The sequence below is a fragment of the Chaetodon trifascialis genome, chromosome 10 (assembly GCF_039877785.1).
Source record: "Chaetodon trifascialis isolate fChaTrf1 chromosome 10, fChaTrf1.hap1, whole genome shotgun sequence".
In the NCBI taxonomy this organism is placed as follows: Eukaryota; Metazoa; Chordata; class Actinopteri; order Chaetodontiformes; family Chaetodontidae; genus Chaetodon; species Chaetodon trifascialis.
Window position 1 is genome coordinate 29,050,105 of NC_092065.1, and position 19,318 is coordinate 29,069,422.

Here is a 19,318-nt window from a genome sequence, read left to right on the forward strand (position 1 = left end):
TCCGGTTCCCGCCACCATGCATCATCATCGCCTTCCTCTAATCTGACTTATTGTACAGTATGTGTTGTCACCTGTAGAGCTGAGGAGAGCTTCTGAGTGTAGACGAGCTTTTTGACGGCAGTCTGTCGACCTATAGGTTTTTAAACTGCCTTCAGGGGGTTTAGAGAGTTGAAAAGTGTCCCTGCTCTAAGTGAAGGATGTTTCTCTAATCAAGTGCTCGAGTAGGCTGGCTGTGGTGTAAGTGGTGGCCTTTTAGCAGCCAATCTGACAGCACCAGTACCAGTTATCTTACCAGTCAAGATGTTATGGAGCTTCAGTTTATCTCATGTAACCACATGTTCATGTAACAGCAACAACAGAGGAGGACTTCGACATGTCTAAAGCAAATGTAACCACAACATGATTCGACAAAGTCCTCATCACAATAGAAAGAAAGACAACTAAATTCATCCACAAGACTTTGTGAAATATGTGGAAGAGCGGTGACACTAGTGAATTATGTGACACAGCAAATATGATATCAGCAGTCTTGTCAACGTAACAGTAACAGACGTGTCAGTGTAACAGTAACAGACGTGTCAGTGTAACAGTAACAGACGTGTCAGTGTAACAGTAACAGACATTTCAGTGTAACAATAACAGACGTGTCAGTGTAACATTAACAGCCATGTCAGCGTAACAGTAACAGACATGTCAGTGTAATAGTAACAGACGTGTCAGTGTAACAGCGGCAGACGTGTCAGTGTAACAGTAACAGACGTGTCAGTGAAACAGTAACAGACATGTCAGTGTAACAGCAGCAGATGTGTCAGCGTAACAGTAACAGACTGTCAGCGTAACAGTAACAGATGTGTCAGTGAAACACTAACAGACGTGTCAGTGAAACAGTAACAGACATGTCAGCGCCTGTAACACGCCTGACACGCCTATAACAGTAACAGGCGTGTCAGCGTAACATTAACAGACGTGTCAGCTTAACAGTGACAGACATGTCAGTGAAACAGTAACAGACGTGTCAGCGTAACAGCGGCAGATGTGTCAGTGAAACAGTAACAGACGTGTCAGTGAAACAGTAACAGACGTGTCAGCGTAACAGTAACAGACTGTCAGCATAACAGTAATAGACGTGTCAGTGTAACAGTAACAGACGTGTCAGCGAAACAGTAACAGACGTGTCAGCGTAACAGTAACAGACGTGTCAGCGTAACAGTAACAGACGTGTCAGTGAAACAGTAACAGACGTGTCAGCGTAACAGTAACAGACGTGTCAGCGTAACAGTAACAGACTGTCAGCGTAACAGTAACAGACATGTCAGTGAAACAGTAACAGACGTGTCAGCGTAACAGTAACAGACGTGTCAGCGAAACAGTAACAGACGTGTCAGCGTAACAGTAACAGACATGTCAGCGAAACAGTAACAGACGTGTCAGCGAAACAGTAACAGACGTGTCAGCGAAACAGTAACAGACGTGTCAGCGAAACAGTAACAGACGTGTCAGCGTAACAGTAACAGACGTGTCAGCGTAACAGTAACAGACGTGTCAGCGTAACAGTAACAGACTGTCAGCGTAACAGTAACAGACGTGTCAGTGTAACAGTAACAGACGTGTCAGTGAAACAGTAACAGACGTGTCAGCGTAACACTAACAGACTGTCAGCGTAACAGTAACAGACGTGTCAGCGTAACAGTAACAGACGTGTCAGCGTAACAGTAACAGACCTGTCAGCGTAACAGCGGCAGATGTGTCAGTGAAACAGTAACAGAAGTGTCAGTGAAACAGTAACAGACATGTCAGTGAAACAGTAAGAGACGTGTCCGTGTAACAGCAGCATGGATCCACATCTGCTGTGGTTTTGTCTCAGGTGCAGGCCACCACCACCGCCCAGCCAATCAAAGTTCCTCAGTTTGTCCCTCCTCCTAGACTGACGCCTCGGCCCACCTTTCCGCCACAGGTGCGTCCTTGTAAGACCCGCCTCCAAACCCTAACCCCCTCAGACCAGTGTGTGTGACTCGCTCACTCTCCAGCAGAGGGCAGGAGTGCACCAAAGCAAACACTCATGCCTTGCTCCGTGGCACTAAAACATTGTTTGCTCTGTGCTGCCTCTACTCATCTCTTCTCCTCTTGTTGTGCTCTTTTAATTTTCCGACTTACCTGGAACGGGTTGTTTTCAAGGTTTCCTGCCTGTGACTGTGTGTGTGCGTGCGTGTGTGTGCGTGTGTGTGTTTTGTGGTGAGAGCTTGTTTTCCTGCAGCTTCTTGGTATTTTGTGTTCCTGGCTGTTGGTGTGTTTTAACCCTCTAAGTGGAGACATGTTGGTGGTGTTTACCTGTGCTGAGTAATGCCACTGGGAGCTCTGGTCCGTTCACCATCAGTAGTTGCTGTACTAGCAGTTGGTAGTAGCAAGCAGCAGCAGTAGTACTTGCACCAGTAGTAAAAGTAACAGTATCTCTCTGGTATGCTCCTACCGAACAAAATGAAGCAGAAAGACTTGGATCGTAATAATAATAATTAGTCCATTACAGTTCTGGTCATTATGGTGATTGTAATAGCAAAAGGAACATCTGGGGCAGAAGAAAATGAGCTGCACAAGGAACAGTAACAGCACCACTAAAAGGAGTACTTTAGAGTAACAAGAATGGAAGCAGTAGTAGTAGTAGTAGTAGTAGTAGTAGTAGTAGTAGGTGTCTCAGTAGGTTGGCCATAGACCCCATGAAGCCGGGACATCCAAGGTGGGTTTGGACCTAAATGTTTGTGGAAATGATGAAACGCTAAACCTAAAAGTTTAATGTTGGAAATCAGTCTGAAGCTTTCAGAAGGTTTTGGTCAAACTGTAGAAAGTGATTCCAGCTGGTGTGTCCAGAGTGAAGAGAGGACGTCTGAGTGCTGCTGAGCTCTCTGTGGTTCTTTATTAAAGACTGAGGCAGCCAATCAGCAATCATCCTCCAGCTGAGGCCACGGTAACATCTGTGCAGGCATCAGCGGTTGGTCGATGACTCCGCCAGTCTGTTATGATACCTGAAAAATCGTTGTAGGTGTTTCTTAAGCACTGAGCTGAATGTCTTTGGATTTTGGACTTTGGACAGAAGAGATGTGAAGAGCAGGTCGGATTAGAGGGGAGGTCTATAAGTGTGGCTTCATGAGCAGGTGATTTACCTGTTTCTGCATCTCAGATCACATCCTCTTTCAAAGTAAAGCTGAAGTAGAGCTCTGGACGTCGCCGACGACCGTCCGGCGTCTCATGGCGGAGGGTTGATTCGGGGTTGAGGGAGAAGCAAGAACATGAACATCACAGTGTTTTTCTGTTTGTCCAGGAGAAGCGTGTGTGTGTCAGGATCCAGCTGCAGCCATAGTTCAGTGTTGGTACGATGAACAGCTGTGATTGTCGGGCAGGTTTGGAAAGTATCGTACGATCACGCTACGTCCTGCTCCAAAAACAAAGTTCTCATCAAAGTGTAGTTGAAAACATACAAAATCTGCTTATACACATGAATTAGCAGCACTGCCATAAGCAGGAAGGATATTTGTCATAGTAGTATATGTACTGTAGTACCAGTACTAGCAGAGACAGTAGTATTTGTACTGGTGGTAGCAGTAGAGCAGTCAGAGCTCCACAGTAACATTAACCAGCGTTTGGGTCATTGCGATGTTGTTTTCTGATTGGCTGTTTGTTGTCACCAGGTCAGGCCAAAAGCGGCCACACCCACCAACATCCCCATCGCCCCGGCTCCTCCCCCGCCCATGATGGCGGCCCCCCAGCTGATCCAGAGGCCCGTCATGTTGGCCACCAAGCTGTCGTCCTCGCTGCCATCGGCGGCCCCCATCCACCAGGTCCGCATCGTTAACGGACAGCCCTGCAGCAAGACCGGCTCCACCCCCCTGACGGGCATCGTCATCACCACGCCGGTCACCGCTACACCCACCCGCCTCGCCAGCCCCGCCCAGGCACCCAACACCACCCCTGTCCCCGCCCCGACCCCTGCCCCAATCCAAATCAGCAGCCTGACCACTGAGCCCAAGGTACAAGTACTACCTGATGTGTACCTGCGTGACGACACACACACACAAGATGTACACACAGCAGATATATACAACACTCAGCAGACGTCAGGTTTTCTGTTGCGTTCTATGGGAGGCTCAGTGGTTGCACTGTGGCTCTTCTTCTCGTCTGTTGATGTTTCAGATGAGGAGAAGGAGAAAGGTTTTCTTTTTAACTTCACACGAGAATAAAATCCTCTTTTCTTTCCGATTGTTTCTGGATGACTTCTGTCGTTCTCACTCACAGCTGCTGTTGTCTCCTCCTCCTCCTCCTCCTCGTCCCCTCTCTCTATCAGCAGACTGTTAAATCAGGAGGTGGAGCAGAGCAAAAGGTCGCCGTCAGCCTCCCCTCTTCCTCCACTCCTCCGCTGTCTCCTCCTCCTCCTCCCAGACCCAAGAAAGAGGAGAACCCAGAGGTACTGCAGAGGCGCCTGGCCTGCGATGGTTCGCTGTCGCTCTCAGCTTCTCATCTTAAACTCTTTTCTCTTGCAGAAACTGGCCTTCATGGTGTCTTTGGGCCTCGTAACACACGATCACCTGGAAGGTGAGTGACTGTTCGCTCACCTGGAGGATCTGAAGCTGCTGCTGGAGGGTTTCTGCCTCAAACTTGAATGTTTTTCATTTCAGAAATTCAGAGCAAACGACAGGAGAGGAAGAGGAGAACGACGGCCAACCCGGTGTACAGCGGAGCCGTGTTTGAGCCCGAGGTACAGGAAACGCTTTAAACCTTCAGAAACACGAAGCTCCTGTCAAAGCAAGAGGAGGCGAAGGGCCACATCCCAACATCATGCACATTCATGGCAATTTCTCCAATTCAGACAATAGTTTAACAGGTTTTTGCAGATGGCGTCACGTCACTCTTTTGTTGTTGCGCTAACTGCAGATGGAGGGCAGGAAGCACTTTAACGCACACTCAAAACACTGCTGATGTTTGCTTCGTTTACGGTGGCTCAGATGGATCAAATTGTTCATAAGAGGGAAGAATGTAAGAAATTGACCGAAAAACTCGGGAAAAAATGTCTTGTTAATTGCCACGGTCAGGAGGAGCCGAGTCGGCTAATGATGGAAGTGCTAACATTAGTTATTGTTTTAAATCTGTGCTGATAGATTTAAAGAGACAGCTACAAACAACGCGACAAACACTTGTTAAAGCAGCGTTAATGTTTCACATAAGACAGCTGAATGTAAATAACGTACCTGTCTCGTTTCGAGACGATCCACGTCTTCAATGATGTCTCATTGGACCTTCGCGAGCGGTTTACAGAGCAAACAACCGTAATGTAACGTCACCATGACAGTTTTCACTTCCTGCCCTCCGTCTGAATTAATGTCACGTGACTTCAAACAGCCTATTAAAATTCCTTCAGGCTGATGTCTGAACATGTGGGAGACACTTAAAAAAACAGTGTGTTCACATTTTCACGTTTTCCTGCTGCAACACACACTCTTACCTGAAGGTTGTGACAATGTATTTCACTCACTCACTCACTCACTCACTCACTCACTCACTCACTCACTCACTCACTCACTCACTCACTCTCTCTCACAGTGGTCACATTAATATTTAGCTGACATGTTGTTTCTTTCTCTTGTGTTTCAGAGGAAAAAGAGTGCAGTGAGTTACCTGAACAGCCCTTTGCACCAGGGGACCAGGAAGAGAGGTCCGTATGAAACACTGATCCACAGGTCAAAGACGGCAGCTGCTGCTGGTAGACCAGCAAGAACTGGTAGAAACACACTGGAGAAGAAGTCAGATGTAGAATAGAAACAGAGAGAGGCAGAGAAATGTACATGAGAGTAGAATAAAGATCCAGTAGAGCCAGAAAATAAAGGTCAGCATCACAGAAGAGGAAGAGTCAATGAACAACGTCAGAGAAGAGAAGAGTCGGGCACTTTAACCTGACACTGGTAGAGTCAGAAAAGTAGATGTTCAGTAGATGTTCAGCAGATGTTCAGCAGATGTTCAGTAGATGTTCAGTAGATGTTCAGTAGATGTTCAGTAGACACAGTAGATGTTCAGTAGATGATCAGTAGATGTTCAGTAGATGTTCAGTAGATGTTCAGTAGACACACAGTAGATGTTCAGTAGATGATCAGTAGATGTTCAGTAGATGTTCAGTAGATGTTCAGTAGACACACAGTAGATGTTCAGTAGATGATCAGTAGATGTTCAGTAGACACACAGTAGATGTTCAGTAGATGATCAGTAGATGTTCAGTAGACACACAGTAGATGTTCAGTAGATGTTCAGCAGATGTTCAGTAGACACACAGTAGATGTTCAGTAGACACACAGTAGATGTTCAGTAGATGATCAGTAGATGTTCAGCAGATGTTCAGTAGATGTTCAGTAGATACACAGCAGATGTTCAGCAGATGTTCAGTAGATGTTCAGTAGATGTTCAGTAGACACACAGTAGATGTTCAGTAGATACACAGCAGATGTTCAGCAGATGTTCAGTAGACACACAGTAGATGTTCAGTAGATGTTCAGCAGATGTTCAGTAGATGTTCAGTAGATGTTCAGTAGACACACAGTAGATGTTCAGTAGATACACAGCAGATGTTCAGTAGATGTTCAGCAGATGTTCAGTAGATGTTCAGTAGATGTTCAGTAGATACACAGCAGATGTTCAGTAGATGTTCAGTAGATGTTCAGTAGATGTTCAGCAGATGTTCAGCAGATGTTCAGTAGACACACAGTAGATGTTCAGTAGATCAGACTCTAACCTGGTGCTCTGTACTAACTACACGCTGTAAACGAGTCTTCTGCCTTCCTCCTGCTCTGTTTCCTGTCGCTTCAGTCGGGTCTAACGTCTAAAACCGGGTTTATGCTTGTTTGTCAGAGCCGCCTCAGAACGTAAACACAGAGCTGAAACAAGGAAATACAAGAAGAAGTACTTGGACAGTGTTTCAGGAGCTGCATGATGGAGTTTTTTGATGAATCGGGGAAGTGTTCACATGACCGGCTGCTTGATACCGTCTGTGTGTTTTGGACTGTTGGTCAAACAAAATAAGTTAAAGTTGAATCATTTGCTCTAAAAGTGAGACTGATCTTCAGCTGCAGCTCAGAGACAGTGAATCGCCTCCTGTTCTGTGCTGGTTTCTAACCTCTGGAATGCCTGATCAAGAAGTATAAACCCGGTTGAACCTTCACACCTGTTCTCTTCCCTGGAGATTGCTGAAAGGCATCCTGGGAATTGTAGGAATCTGAAGCAGAATTACCTGAAAGTTCACCTAAAATATCTGTCGAACGTCACGAGTTACAGCAGCTACAAGGAGCTTTCATGTCAGGTTGATTTGGCGCCCCCTGTGGACACGAGCGGTATGAGCTGTACAAGGCGCCTCGTGGCTCCTCGTGGCTCTTCATGGGTCCTTAAGGCTCCTTGTGGCTCCTCATGACGCCTCGCAGCTCCTCGAGGAGCCTCGTGGCTTCTCGTGGCTCCTCGTGGCTCCTCTTGGTGTGAAGGTCTTGAAAAGCTGCTTGTAGCTGCTTCAGTGATCAGAGATCAGAGAGTCTGAGGCGCGTTTCTTCTGCTTCTTAAATCCACAGTTTCTCTGCTTTCACAGACTCGTGTGAATGTTAAGGAGTAACACGACTAACAGCAATTAGCTTTTATTACTTCACACCTGACGAAGTTTCCACTCACCAGGTTTCTCTCTGTTCAGTGACTAACTGACGAGGTTTAACTCTGAGTTCTGTCTCCACATCGTCCATCTGACTTTACAGAGAAAAGACTAAAATCACACGTAACTCGCAGTGTCAGATTTGATCACATCAGCAGCCTGAATGTACTTTCAGGAAGCTGGAGGGAGTTTAAATGACACAGATAAAAGCCAAGATAATTTCACAGGCCCCATTGGCTCATTTCAGGGAAACAGGAAATGCCTGTAAGATGTCTGACTTTGGACGATCTGCTGAACGTTGGAGCCGGATGAACCGGCGAGGCTGATCGATCAGCTGACGTCAGCGCTAAAGAAACGTCAGACAAACGAGTTTTTCCTCCTGAGAGCTCTGACAGGCTGATTGTTATGCTGTAAGAAGTGTTGCTCAGCTGTCTCCACCTCTGCACACATGTGCCTCAGTCGCTGGAAAACGTGCCTGTGCAGTAATGAATCACAGAGTTTTGTCTTAGTTAATCAAACGTGCAGACGAGTCCTCAGAGACGGGGATAAAGCTGCGGCCGCAGCCCTGCTGGCGGCCGCCGGCAGACTCGGTGTGGACGGCTGATGAGGTGTGTTGACATCTGACACTCATCCACGCGTCGCGCGCTTCATGGTCGACCGTAGGTTGTTTAGTGCTTGGCCTCAGCTTGCGTGGAGCCAGTCTCCTGCACTAACACTGCTGTCTGTGCTTCTGACTCCTCCTCTTCCTCCTCTTCCTCCCTTACCGCTCCCCTGCCTCATGCTAGCCAACGAAGACTCCCTTTCCAAGGTATGTCATACAGACTGTTTGTTTTTGTTTTCTTCCCCCCTCTCCATCTTTCTTTTTTCTTTGTTTTCCGTCTTTGTTGTCTGTCTCATTTCACCCAGGTCGCCCACCCAAATACAGCAGCGTCCCGGAGCTGGGCAGCCTCACCCCGACCTCCCCCTCCAGCCCTGTCCATCCCCTCCCCCTGCCCAGCCCCAGCTCTGGGGATGTAAGTAACGATGGGGGAGACGGACAGTTCAGAGGGTTGGAACCCCGTCACACACAGTCCTATTGGCCCAGTAGCCCTGTCGATCATTTGCACCCCGAGACCTCCACAACACGTTCATGAGTTTGTTGTCTCCATGTGATTCTCATCAGTCATCAGTTGATTTTTACTTTATTCAGCCTTACAAAGTGAACAGTGTCCTGTAGCCCAGAGCATCCATGAATAACTCCTAGAACACATCCTAACTCCCAAATGTCAAGTAACTTTTCTGTGGGTTAATTAACACCATGTCCATTAGACATTAAAACCAGGCCAACTGTAAACTAAACCCGACCAGATGATGGTGCCTCCCCCTGCCTCTCCGCAGATGGTTGGTGGGGCTCAGCTGGGCAGGGAAACTGATTGGTCCAATTCTTCCTCGCAGGGAGACATCCACGAGGATTTCTGCACTGTGTGCAGACGCAGTGGCCAGTTGCTCATGTGCGACACGTGTTCTCGTGTTTATCACCTGGACTGCCTGGATCCACCCCTGAAAACCATTCCTAAAGGCATGTGGATCTGTCCAAAATGTCAAGATCAGGTAACCGCAGCGCCCGAGGCCGATCCTGAGTCAGGGGGAAGGGGGTACCGCAGTCCAGAGAGGGGCCGATCAGGGCCGGTAGCTGTACTTGACTGTAAAAAGTGCTTCTGCTGACAGCGTGCTGAACGTTAGGACTGTTCAATCCTTTGTAAGCATATACATGATGCAGTATTGTTTTGTTGTGCTTCTGTCCCATTCATTGTGTCAGTAAAGATTGGCATCTCACATCATCCACTCCATTGCTTGTCCCTCGGCCTCACCGCAGGGTGGCGGCTAAACTTGTCTTCTTCAGATCTTTTCTGAGTCTCGGCCTCTGTGACAACTGCGAGTCTCTTTTCCAGATCCTGAAAAAGGAAGAGGCCATTCCCTGGCCCGGCACCCTGGCCATAGTTCATTCCTACATCGCTTACAAAGAAGGTGACTTCAGGTTTTCGTCTGCTCTCGCACGTCTGCAGGACGCGTGTGGACGGTTCAGCGGTGACATTAATGCTTTGGTTTTATTGTTCACTGCTGCAGCTAAAGAAGAGGAGAAGCAGAAACTGATGAAATGGAGTTCTGAACTCAAACTGGAGCGAGAGCAGCTGGAGCAGAGAGTCAAACAGCTCAGCAACTCGATAACGGTAAGAAACACGATGCAGCAGCTCAGCGACGCCGTGACAACGCCCCAAAGAGCTCAGAGCAAACACCGCGTTCATGGGCTCAGGATTCAGATCCTTTACTGCAGTAAAAGTACTAATACCTCACTGTGTTACTCAGGTCAAAGTATGTGAGTATTATCAGCTGAATGTACTCAGAGCACTTGAAGTAAACTCATGGTGTGAGTGAAGTGTTCCTGTCAGAGTGTTTCTCTGCTGTCTGTGGATTCATGCTCCTGCTGCGTTCATGTGTTCATTCATGTTCCTGCTGCATTCATGTGTTCATCCATGTTCCTGCTGCATTCATGTGTTCATCCATGTTCCTGCTGCATTCATGTGCTCATTCATGCTCCTGCTGCGTTCATGTGCTCATTCATGCTCCTGCTGCGTTCATGTGTTCATTCATGTTCCTGCTGCATTCATGTGCTCATTCATGTTCCTGCTGCGTTCATGTGTTCATTCATGCTCCTGCTGCATTCATGTATTCATTCATGTGTTCATTCATGCTCCTGCTGCATTCATGTGCTCATTCATGCTCCTGCTGCATTCATGTGTTCATCCATGTTCCTGCTGCATTCATGTGTTCATCCATGTTCCTGCTGCGTTCATGTGCTCATCCATGCTCCTGCTGCATTCATGTGTTCATCCATGTTCCTGCTGCATTCATGTGTTCATCCATGTTCCTGCTGCGTTCATGTGCTCATTCATGTTCCTGCTGCGTTCATGTGTTCATTCATGCTCCTGCTGCGTTCATGTGCTCATTCATGCTCCTGCTGCATTCATGTGTTCATTCATGTGTTCATTAATGTTCCTGCTGCATTCATGTGTTCATTCATGTTCCTGTTGTGTTCATGTGTTCATTCATGTGTTCATTCATGTTCCTGCTGCGTTCATGTGTTCATTCATGTTCCTGCTGCGTTCATGTGCTCATTCATGTTCCTGCTGCGTTCATGTGTTCATTCATGTGTTCATTAGTGTTCCTGCTGCGTTCATGTGTTCATTCATGTGTTCATTAATGTTCCTGCTGCGTTCATGTGTTCATTCATGTGTTCATTCATGTTCCTGCTGCGTTCATGTGTTCATTCATCTTCATCAATGCTTCAGATTCTATGAGATCATCATGTTTGCAGCGCGGCGTCCTGTCAGAACCTCGTATCTCCAAAAACAGGCTGTTTTCAGCTTTGTGACGAAGCTTTTTCAGCTGATCCAAGAGGCTTTTATAGAGTTTACTGAGCTGAGGAAGACATGAAGGAACTCTTCATCCTTCAGTTCAGCTCAATCACCAGGAGCCACCTCCCACACAAACGTTATGATCTGTAGAAACAAACCTGACACAGATGTTGAGGTGATGCATTGAAGCCAGGTTGTCTCATGATGCTTCTCATGCATTTGCTGTAAAGCCAGCGACCTTACACTCCATGTCCTCTTGACCAGTCCTGAGCTGAACATTGAGGCTGTAGGTGTTTCCAGCGGTGTGAGCTCAGGTGTGCTCTTGTCTCCACCAAGCAGACGGGCTCTCTGCAGTAACTGCACAGCAACACGTTTCCACACGCTGCATCTTCTTTTGTTTGTGCTGCTCTGGCCTCAAAACAGTGTGAGCTTTCTGACCTCCACCCCCACCAGCACCTCCATGAGCAGGCGTTTATAGTTGCTTGTGAGTGTGTGCTTTATAAATGAGAACCCTGATCTGGAGATACGTGGTTTTCAGCATTTGCTCCATTGGTAACTTGAACAAAGGCCAAAGTCAGTGTCTCATTCAGTGGTCTCAGAGTACAAACGTCTGCTTCTTCCTCTGAAAATCGTGTCTTTGCTGACCTGTAGTGGTTCACCTTCTCACCTTGCCTCACTGATGTGCAGGTGTACTTCAGGATGCCGTGACGTCACAAAATGCAGCATTTCAGACTTTAAGTTTAATAAGGCTGCAACCCAAAACCTTTGTGTTTCGCTCTTGTAATTCTCTGAGTAAAATCTGGTGTGTTCTTCTTCCATCAGAAATGTATGGAGACCAAAAACACTATCCTGGCTCGTCAGAAAGAGATGCAGCTTTCCCTGGACAAAGTCAAACACCTGATTCGCCTCATCCAAGCCTTCAATTTCAACCAAGCTCTGGCAGAGACAGAGGCTAAGGACTTCAGTGCCAGAGTCCAGGACAGTGCTGAGGCGGCAGCCGGCCCTGAAGCTGCACCAGAAGCCAACTCTGTAGAGAAAGTGAAGGCTGGGAGCTCCTCCGCCAGCAGCAGCACCGATGGAAACGACAAACATGAGGAGCACGGAGCTGCAGGGAACAACCAGACAACCGCAGCAGCGGGAGGAGACGCTGACGGCCAGGCTGTCGCCGAGGACGACGCGGTCCTAACGGCAGACGACAGCCCTGGTGCGGGTGCGGGGGCAGGGGGCGAGGCAGAGCCCGGTGTCGGGGCAGTGGAAGGCGGAGGGGGTGACGCAGGGACTGGTGTCCAGGCAGAGGCCGGGGCCAAGCCTGAGACTGAGGCAGCTCTGCTGGTTGACATTCCTGCTTCCTCAGCAGTTCCGACCGTTGCCACCACCAACGGTACGGCCGAGCCAGCCTGCCCTGATCGCAGCCCCGCAGGCGGCTGCGCCACCAACGCCACCACCAACTCTGAGGACAAGATGGCTTCCGTCAACCCTCCAGAGACAGCGGTGGAGAAGAAACAGGAGGAGATCACTGACAGTGACGGCAGCAACAACAACAACAGCAAAACCTCAGAACCCTCCCAGCATTCTTTGCCAGCTCTTGTCAGCAGTTTGGACAATAAAAAGTAATGCTATGTCTCTTGAGTTGCGGGAATTCAAACATATATATAAAAAAAAAAAGACTTTTGCTTGCACCATACGGTGCCCTGAAGTTGCCAATCTGTATAAATGTTGTTTGTTTGCATTGTATTGTCAGACTGTGTCAATGGTAGATATACAGCCCAAGTCACGTGGCTCTGGGAAGACGTAGGCTGTTCCACTCACAGAGATGGGGTACAGGGAGGCTTACGTACCAGTGTCATCATGCCAATTAGTGATAGACATCAGTGGTGGGAATGCTCAAAGGGAGATTTAATTCATCATCACACCAGTGTGTGCCTGTTATAGTGGCCCCTGTGTTCTCTTGTGGGGTGGGGAGATGGGCTCACATGGGTACAGAGAAAACCAAGAACATGAAACCAAACGTCTGTCAGGGGTTCCTGGTCTAAAAAAGCAGTGTTGTGATAGAGTATGCGTCCTGAAAAGAGAACCTGTCCATCCCCTCGTCCTTGCCAACTTAATGTGAACAACCTTTACCTTCTGCAGTCCCAAGACCCTGATCTCCTCTTCCTTTGAACAACCCTAAACCTTAACCAGTAATTATTGCCCTTCCCAGTCAACTAACCACCAACCGCTGCTCCTACCCATCTGAAACTGACTTCCCTGATTTCCCAAATGTCCCGTTAACCCACAACTTAAACCATCTTCAGTCAACGAAAGCGATCTAATGTGGAGCCCCAGCGGTTCAGTATGCTTTGAACGAACTAGTTCATACTACGTGTTGAATGAACGCATCAAAAGTGTTTAGAACTGTTCTGGACGGCCAGACGAGAGGACGAGGTGAAAAGCTGGCTGTTGAGGGGGGAGATGAGACGGATTCAAGGGTAACAGCACACAATATGAGTCGGTCCTCGAAGGAATTAGTGATGATAATGTAATTATACAAAAAAAGAGAGATTGAAACCATACCGACTTTCTCATTATATGTCAAATGGCCAATCGCTGCTTTAGTGTGTGTGATTGTTGGTTTCTGTTGGTGGGGGAGTGTGGTTACTTTGTTTGAAGCATACTGACGCCTTTAAAGCAACTTCCCTAACCTCCCCACTCAAACCAATGTGACCTTTCCTCTTTGATCCAGAAGGTTGAAGTTTGCGTCAGATCAACGCTTTGTACAAAGTGTGGTCTGGAAGTTGAGGTGAAAAGCTCGTTGTTGTAGAGACGAACGAGATGCGATGGATCCTAGAAACTGACCTGGACTTACCTCCCCCAGTGCCCCCACTGGACAGCAAAGTGAAAAGCCTGCTGTCGTAGTGAGCTGCGAGATCCAATTAATCCTCAATATGGCGTTAACGGAGTACACTTCCTGGTCGTTCACCATCTCAACACCTGGTGGATTGTCGATTTAAGAAATTTACAAAAATTTCCAGATGCGCCGCCTCCTTTCGTCAGAAAGGTCTGTGGGGGTGAGAGACTGGGCAATCCAGCACACACTTCATTTGAAGCACTGGGACCTTCAAACCAGTGTCCCCAACTTTTCATCAACCAATGACTTAAACTGTCTTAACTTAATATCTCAATAAATAATTAATAATAACCTCCTATCGACCAATAACGGTAACATTCCCCTCGTGACTAAAACACAAATCTGCCTTCCCCTGTCCACCAGAGTCTAATGTGTCCTCCCTCTGAAACCCAAAAGGGTTCAGTATGCTTCAAACCTAGTTTGTGCCAAGTGTCATCCAAACAGAAACGTCCAAAAAATGTCAAATGCCGTCCCTGCTCAATTGAGAAGCTGGGAAAGTTGCGAGGACATGATTTTCAGATGCTGTCCAGTACTGAAATCCCTAACTTCCAAATCAGCCTGCGACTGAAACCGTGTTTATTGAACAAAAATAAAACCCAGCAGCCTTCCCCTAGTGACTCAAACCCAAACTTACCCTCCCCAGTTCGACCTCCTTCTGGAACCTTAGCAACCCTGACAGTCACTCCAGGTTCTGTCCCTTCCCAGTTGACCAGTGACCAAACGTCCCCTACCAACCGACAAGCCCTTCTTCCCCTCCCCCGTCTCTTTCCCCACTTGTATCCCTGAGCTCAGGCCGAGGAGACGCTGAGCGTCGTGCTCAGCAGGTATGGGGGACGAGGTCAAACAGGCGCGGTAGCCTAACAGATGTTTTCAGTGGTGTCGGTCAAGTGTAGTGATTGAGTTTTCATTCGTGAGTTAAGTGTGTCAACTGTGAGCACTAAATGTGAAATTGCAATATTGCAATGTCAACACACACAAACTATATCTGGGCTGTGTTTCTTTTTATAGGAAAAGATATTCAGGTCTTCCTAGTCTTCAGAATAAGTGCTTTCTGTTCCTGAACCTGCTGGACTAGCATTATCAACACAGAAACGAATCCTCTTTTTGAAGTGGTGATCTTTGCATTATGTACATTTCTGTTGAATCCTGAACTGCCAAAATGATGTTGTATCCAAATTCAGCAGGGACAAGTCCACTTACTGTATTGAAAGATCAAATCATTGGCATTGTAAGATATGGATGCTACCATTTCAGAAACTGGAGGTCCCCAGATTGAGACAGGAGAGCTTATTAAACAATAACATTAAAGGAACTTTTTTTCCTTGAAATGGAGGATTTGTAGTATGAACCTGCTCCTTCAGATGGATTGCTGAGGAAAATACCACAAATCCTGAGATAAAAGCACAAGCTTGCTGCATTACAAAGAAGTGCTGAAGAGCTTTTTGTATGTTAATATGGAATTAAACAGAGTATGCATCTCTTTGTTGTGATGTGACTTATCCCCACATTGCCAATATTTTTCTAGGAGGAAATACAAACCTCTGTCTGACATTTAGGCTCAAGTCTAGTTCATGTCTGTGGGGCGGACTTGTTGGGTGTCTGACTCAGAAACCCCTTCGTCCCCTCACTGTTAGACTAGTGCATCTCTTTTCTTTCTGGAGCATGTCTGGGCTGAAATGTGATGCTGTTCTTCGTTGGCTTGGTGGCTGTCAGTTGGGGTGTGTCTTTGTCTGGTGAACTGATCATGACTTCTGGCTTCTTGTTGGGTACGGGGCATTAACAAACTCTGGTCTGTTCATTAACGGTGCCTCTGGTTGTGCTGGAATGTTTTTCTTTCTTTCTTTCTTTCTTTCTTTCTTTCTTTCTTTCTTTCTTTCTTTCTTTCTTTCTTTCTTTCTTTTTGCAATATTGGAGCATTTTTTGCTTAAATTGTGGTTGTCCAAAAGCACATTGACCCCTGAGTGGAAGGTGTTCAGCTCTTCAAAGTAGATGTTTTATGTAGAAGATTATCTCTTTTTATTGATGAGGGCCTCAGATGTACTTTAATGCTAATTAGCAAATGTTAGCGTGCTAACATGGTAACCACAATGGTGAACATCATACCTGCTAAACATCAGCATGTTAGCATGTTGATATTAGCATTTGGCTGAGCTGAATGGGGCTGCTAGCATGGCTGTAGGCTCAATGTGCCTCATGAAGCAAAGAGTTTTTATTGATAGATTCCTGACGGTGACGTCCTATAGTGAGAGTTCTCGGATTGTGGGGGTGAATATGTTGTTGGGCAACTATAAAATAAGCTGCTAGAGGTGTCTGTTTGTCATATCATATGGACTCTTTGAACTGAATCAACATATCTGATACAACACCTAATTTTCTGACATCAGCTGTACAAACTGCCTTCATTCAGAAGATCCCAGAAAAAGTAATCCGAGAAAATCTCTGGAACATTTCCACATGTTTGGCCACAGTGTTGTCTCATAAATGTACTTGTCTCTTAGGAAGAGTTTAGCCATTTGAACATGGAAGGAAAAGACTGAAATTCTAACAGAAAATGGCAACTAATATGTCCCCAACTCCTTCTCCATTCGTTGTGTGTTTTGTTGTTTGTCGGCTCACTCGGGTGGATGTTCTTCTTTCGACACGTTAGCCTGCGTTCTTTCACGGATCGAGCAGAGTAGTCACCCAGTCGCTTCGCTCAACAAGTTTCTCATTGAACGAGCCCGAACTTGTGTTCCAGACAAACTGGACCTTTCCCTCTGTACAGTAGGTACCTCGAGTGCCTTTCTTCAAACAGCAGATAATATTTGTCTCTTGACTTGCACTGTGACTTGTAGAACCTTACTAACCCTCCCGTCCAACCCGCCCTCCTCCGGTCTGTCCCATCCCGCCGAGCTCCCCCTCTCTCCGGAGCACAAACCCGGTCCCTTCACCTCAGGCTGCCAGTAGTCAATGCAAGTTGAAACTGCATTTCATATTATGCCGTTTAGATTGACCACATAGTGTTTTGTTGTTGTTTATTATAGGAGTTGCCTTAAATGTGTTTTATTTTCCTTTTTACGTGATTAACTTTTACATTAAGGGGAAAAAAAAATGACTTCAGGCGCTGGCGAAGCTCAGAGGTGGTTTGGTGAAAATGTGGCGCCGGCGGTCGTCGTGGTCAATAAAACGCTCCAAAGAGGGATTGTTGATGATGAGATCGTGCTCGGTGTGACAGCCAGTCGTTTAGTGATGCACTTTTGGTTTGACCAGTATTATTATCAGAGTGTAAAAATGGGATCCATCAGCAGCATGAATGGCCGTCACGAATCTGGCTCCGGATTTGAGTTCCTCGATGTGTGCTGGTCCCGACCGGTCCGTCCCGGTCGGGACGCGAGCCCTTTTGTTTTCCTTTGACTCGTTCTTCGTTCCCTCTGTGCTGTGGTTCTTCTTCTTGTGTTTGGAGGAGGGATGAGTTTGCTAAATCAGGTCATGTGAGCCGGAGCCTGTGTGCATTTGGACTGAACAAACTAACCTGCACCTGATGGGCAGACTTAGACCCAATTAGCAACATCTGTCCACTCAGTCTGGTGGAACGCATGCCTTCTTATGCAAATTTTTATACAAGATTTGTCAAACCTTTTTAATATGCATTTGCTTTTGTTTTTTAAGTTTTTATGTGAATCTTGAGTCACCTTTTTTCTTTGAACATTCTGGCATCCTGATGCCAACGTGTGCAGTTTAGGTGTCGAACAGTGCGCTAGCCCTCCACTTCAGAACGAAAACATTTCTTCCTGACATCGTGTTTATGGACGGAGCTGCGAAGGTTTTGGCTCCTTGGTTTAGATTTTACGTTGAGCTTGGCTGATGCACCATGCTGAATGTCGGGATCCCAGCAGGGCTGTGGGGGGGGTGATCTAAATGTCTCGAGTGTGTCATTGTATTATTCTGCAGAAAATCCTCGGTTTCTATTAAGTCAATCTCTAAAATGAATTTATCCAAAGAACACTGCAATTGTGCATTTCTGTTTGGAAGCCTTTTGTGTAGTTGGTGCATATCATTTGGAAATTAGTTTCTGCATCAGCATGGTGTGCATTCACCAAGAGGACCGAGGCGTCGGCAGCTGACAGCTGCTCAGTTCGTATCGGAGGAAGTCTTATATGCATTGGAAATGTTCACCTCCAGGTCCCTCTGTGGTGGAGTAGTCCAGTCCGACTCGAGTCTTTTCACTTTTTACTTTTAGAGCGATCAAGTCATGATTGTGGCCTTCTAGTATTCTGTCGATACATGACATCAACCCGTTGTTACCACTCGCCATCCATCCTGTCCGGACCCAACTGTACACCTGAAGCTTCTTACCTCATCCACAGCTAATTCCATTGGGGTGTGTTGAGTGCAAAAAATATTAAATAAAAAATAAAAGAAGTCTTTTTTTATCTTCCATTTGGTGAGATGCATTGTAGCGATATGAATAAAGAAAAAGTTCACCTGGTGTGCTGAATAATGTGTAAATTGGTAATTACACAATCTGAATATTTGTATAATTGTTTGTATTTTTTCATAATGATTTTGGAAAGGAATGTGTTTATTTTTTTGACTTCTGTTCCAGATGTGTCTTCTGTTGGCCTGACATTGTGACTGGTCTGGTGGGATTCTTACCTCTGTATTGAGCCTCTTCTGTGATGAATTCTTTGTATGCAGTGTTTAGGAAATACTGTAGGGAACATGGGGAGGAGTTGATATTAGGAGCATTTGATCAATTTGTATTTATTTATTTTATCATTTTGTTAATAAATTGTGAAAAGCAGCATGTCTCATCTGGTTTTTATTTATGAACAGCTGGAGTGAGAAACATCTGGATGAAATTCACTGACTGGCTTCAGTATTTGTTCACTAATTAAATCACCAACAATTCAGAGGCCTGAGAACATGTAATCCACATGTTATCACACTTTATTTTTTATTCTGCCAAACCTCATGAAATAATTGAAGAAACATATTTTTTGTTTGTTTGTTTTCATGGTTCTATCTTTTCAACTGTGAGGATTTTCTCCTTTTTATTTTAATAGTCTGAATGTTTTTTGTTGTTGTTGTTTTACATTTTATTGAAAAAACAGTAAAGTATACAAAAACAGCATACAAACAAAGAGCATGTAGTAGAGTTGCCAGCGGATATGTCCATATGTCCTGACATTACACAAAAACATCTAGAGCAGAGCATAAGACAGCTTTTTGTTGTCAGAGCAGAAAATGAATAAAATTGTTTTGGGTTTTTTTGTTGTTGTTGCTGAATTAACATTTATGAATAAAAAATTTAGCCAAATTTTTAACAGGTTTATAAGGAAAAAAAAAACCCTTTTCCTCTTTCTTAGAGCCCTTGTAAAAGCAGAAAACAAC

The 19,318-nt window shown here is 46.1% G+C and overlaps 1 protein-coding gene across 11 annotated transcripts in view; it reads left to right on the forward strand.

Annotated features, from left to right (window-relative positions):
• phf21ab (PHD finger protein 21Ab) overlaps positions 1–18,728 on the forward strand; it is a 31,488-nt gene extending 12,760 nt beyond the window's left edge. For 2 of the 11 annotated variants that reach the window (XM_070971631.1, XM_070971632.1), the window contains exons 9-19: positions 1,865–1,954; positions 3,681–4,019; positions 4,334–4,453; positions 4,530–4,581; positions 4,665–4,744; positions 5,638–5,698; positions 8,570–8,676; positions 9,041–9,253; positions 9,595–9,670; positions 9,770–9,873; positions 11,881–18,728. In XM_070971631.1, the coding sequence (XP_070827732.1) occupies positions 1,865–1,954; positions 3,681–4,019; positions 4,334–4,453; positions 4,530–4,581; positions 4,665–4,744; positions 5,638–5,698; positions 8,570–8,676; positions 9,041–9,253; positions 9,595–9,670; positions 9,770–9,873; positions 11,881–12,672 (2,034 nt within the window). In that variant the 3' untranslated portion in view covers positions 12,673–18,728. Of the gene's footprint in view, positions 1–1,864; positions 1,955–3,680; positions 4,020–4,333; positions 4,454–4,529; positions 4,582–4,664; positions 4,745–5,637; positions 5,699–8,448; positions 8,472–8,569; positions 8,677–9,040; positions 9,254–9,594; positions 9,671–9,769; positions 9,874–11,880 lie in introns of all 11 variants that reach the window. The other 9 variants (XM_070971634.1, XM_070971635.1, XM_070971641.1 and 6 more) reach the window with 7 other exon arrangements.
• Positions 18,729–19,318: the final 590 nt, after the last annotated feature.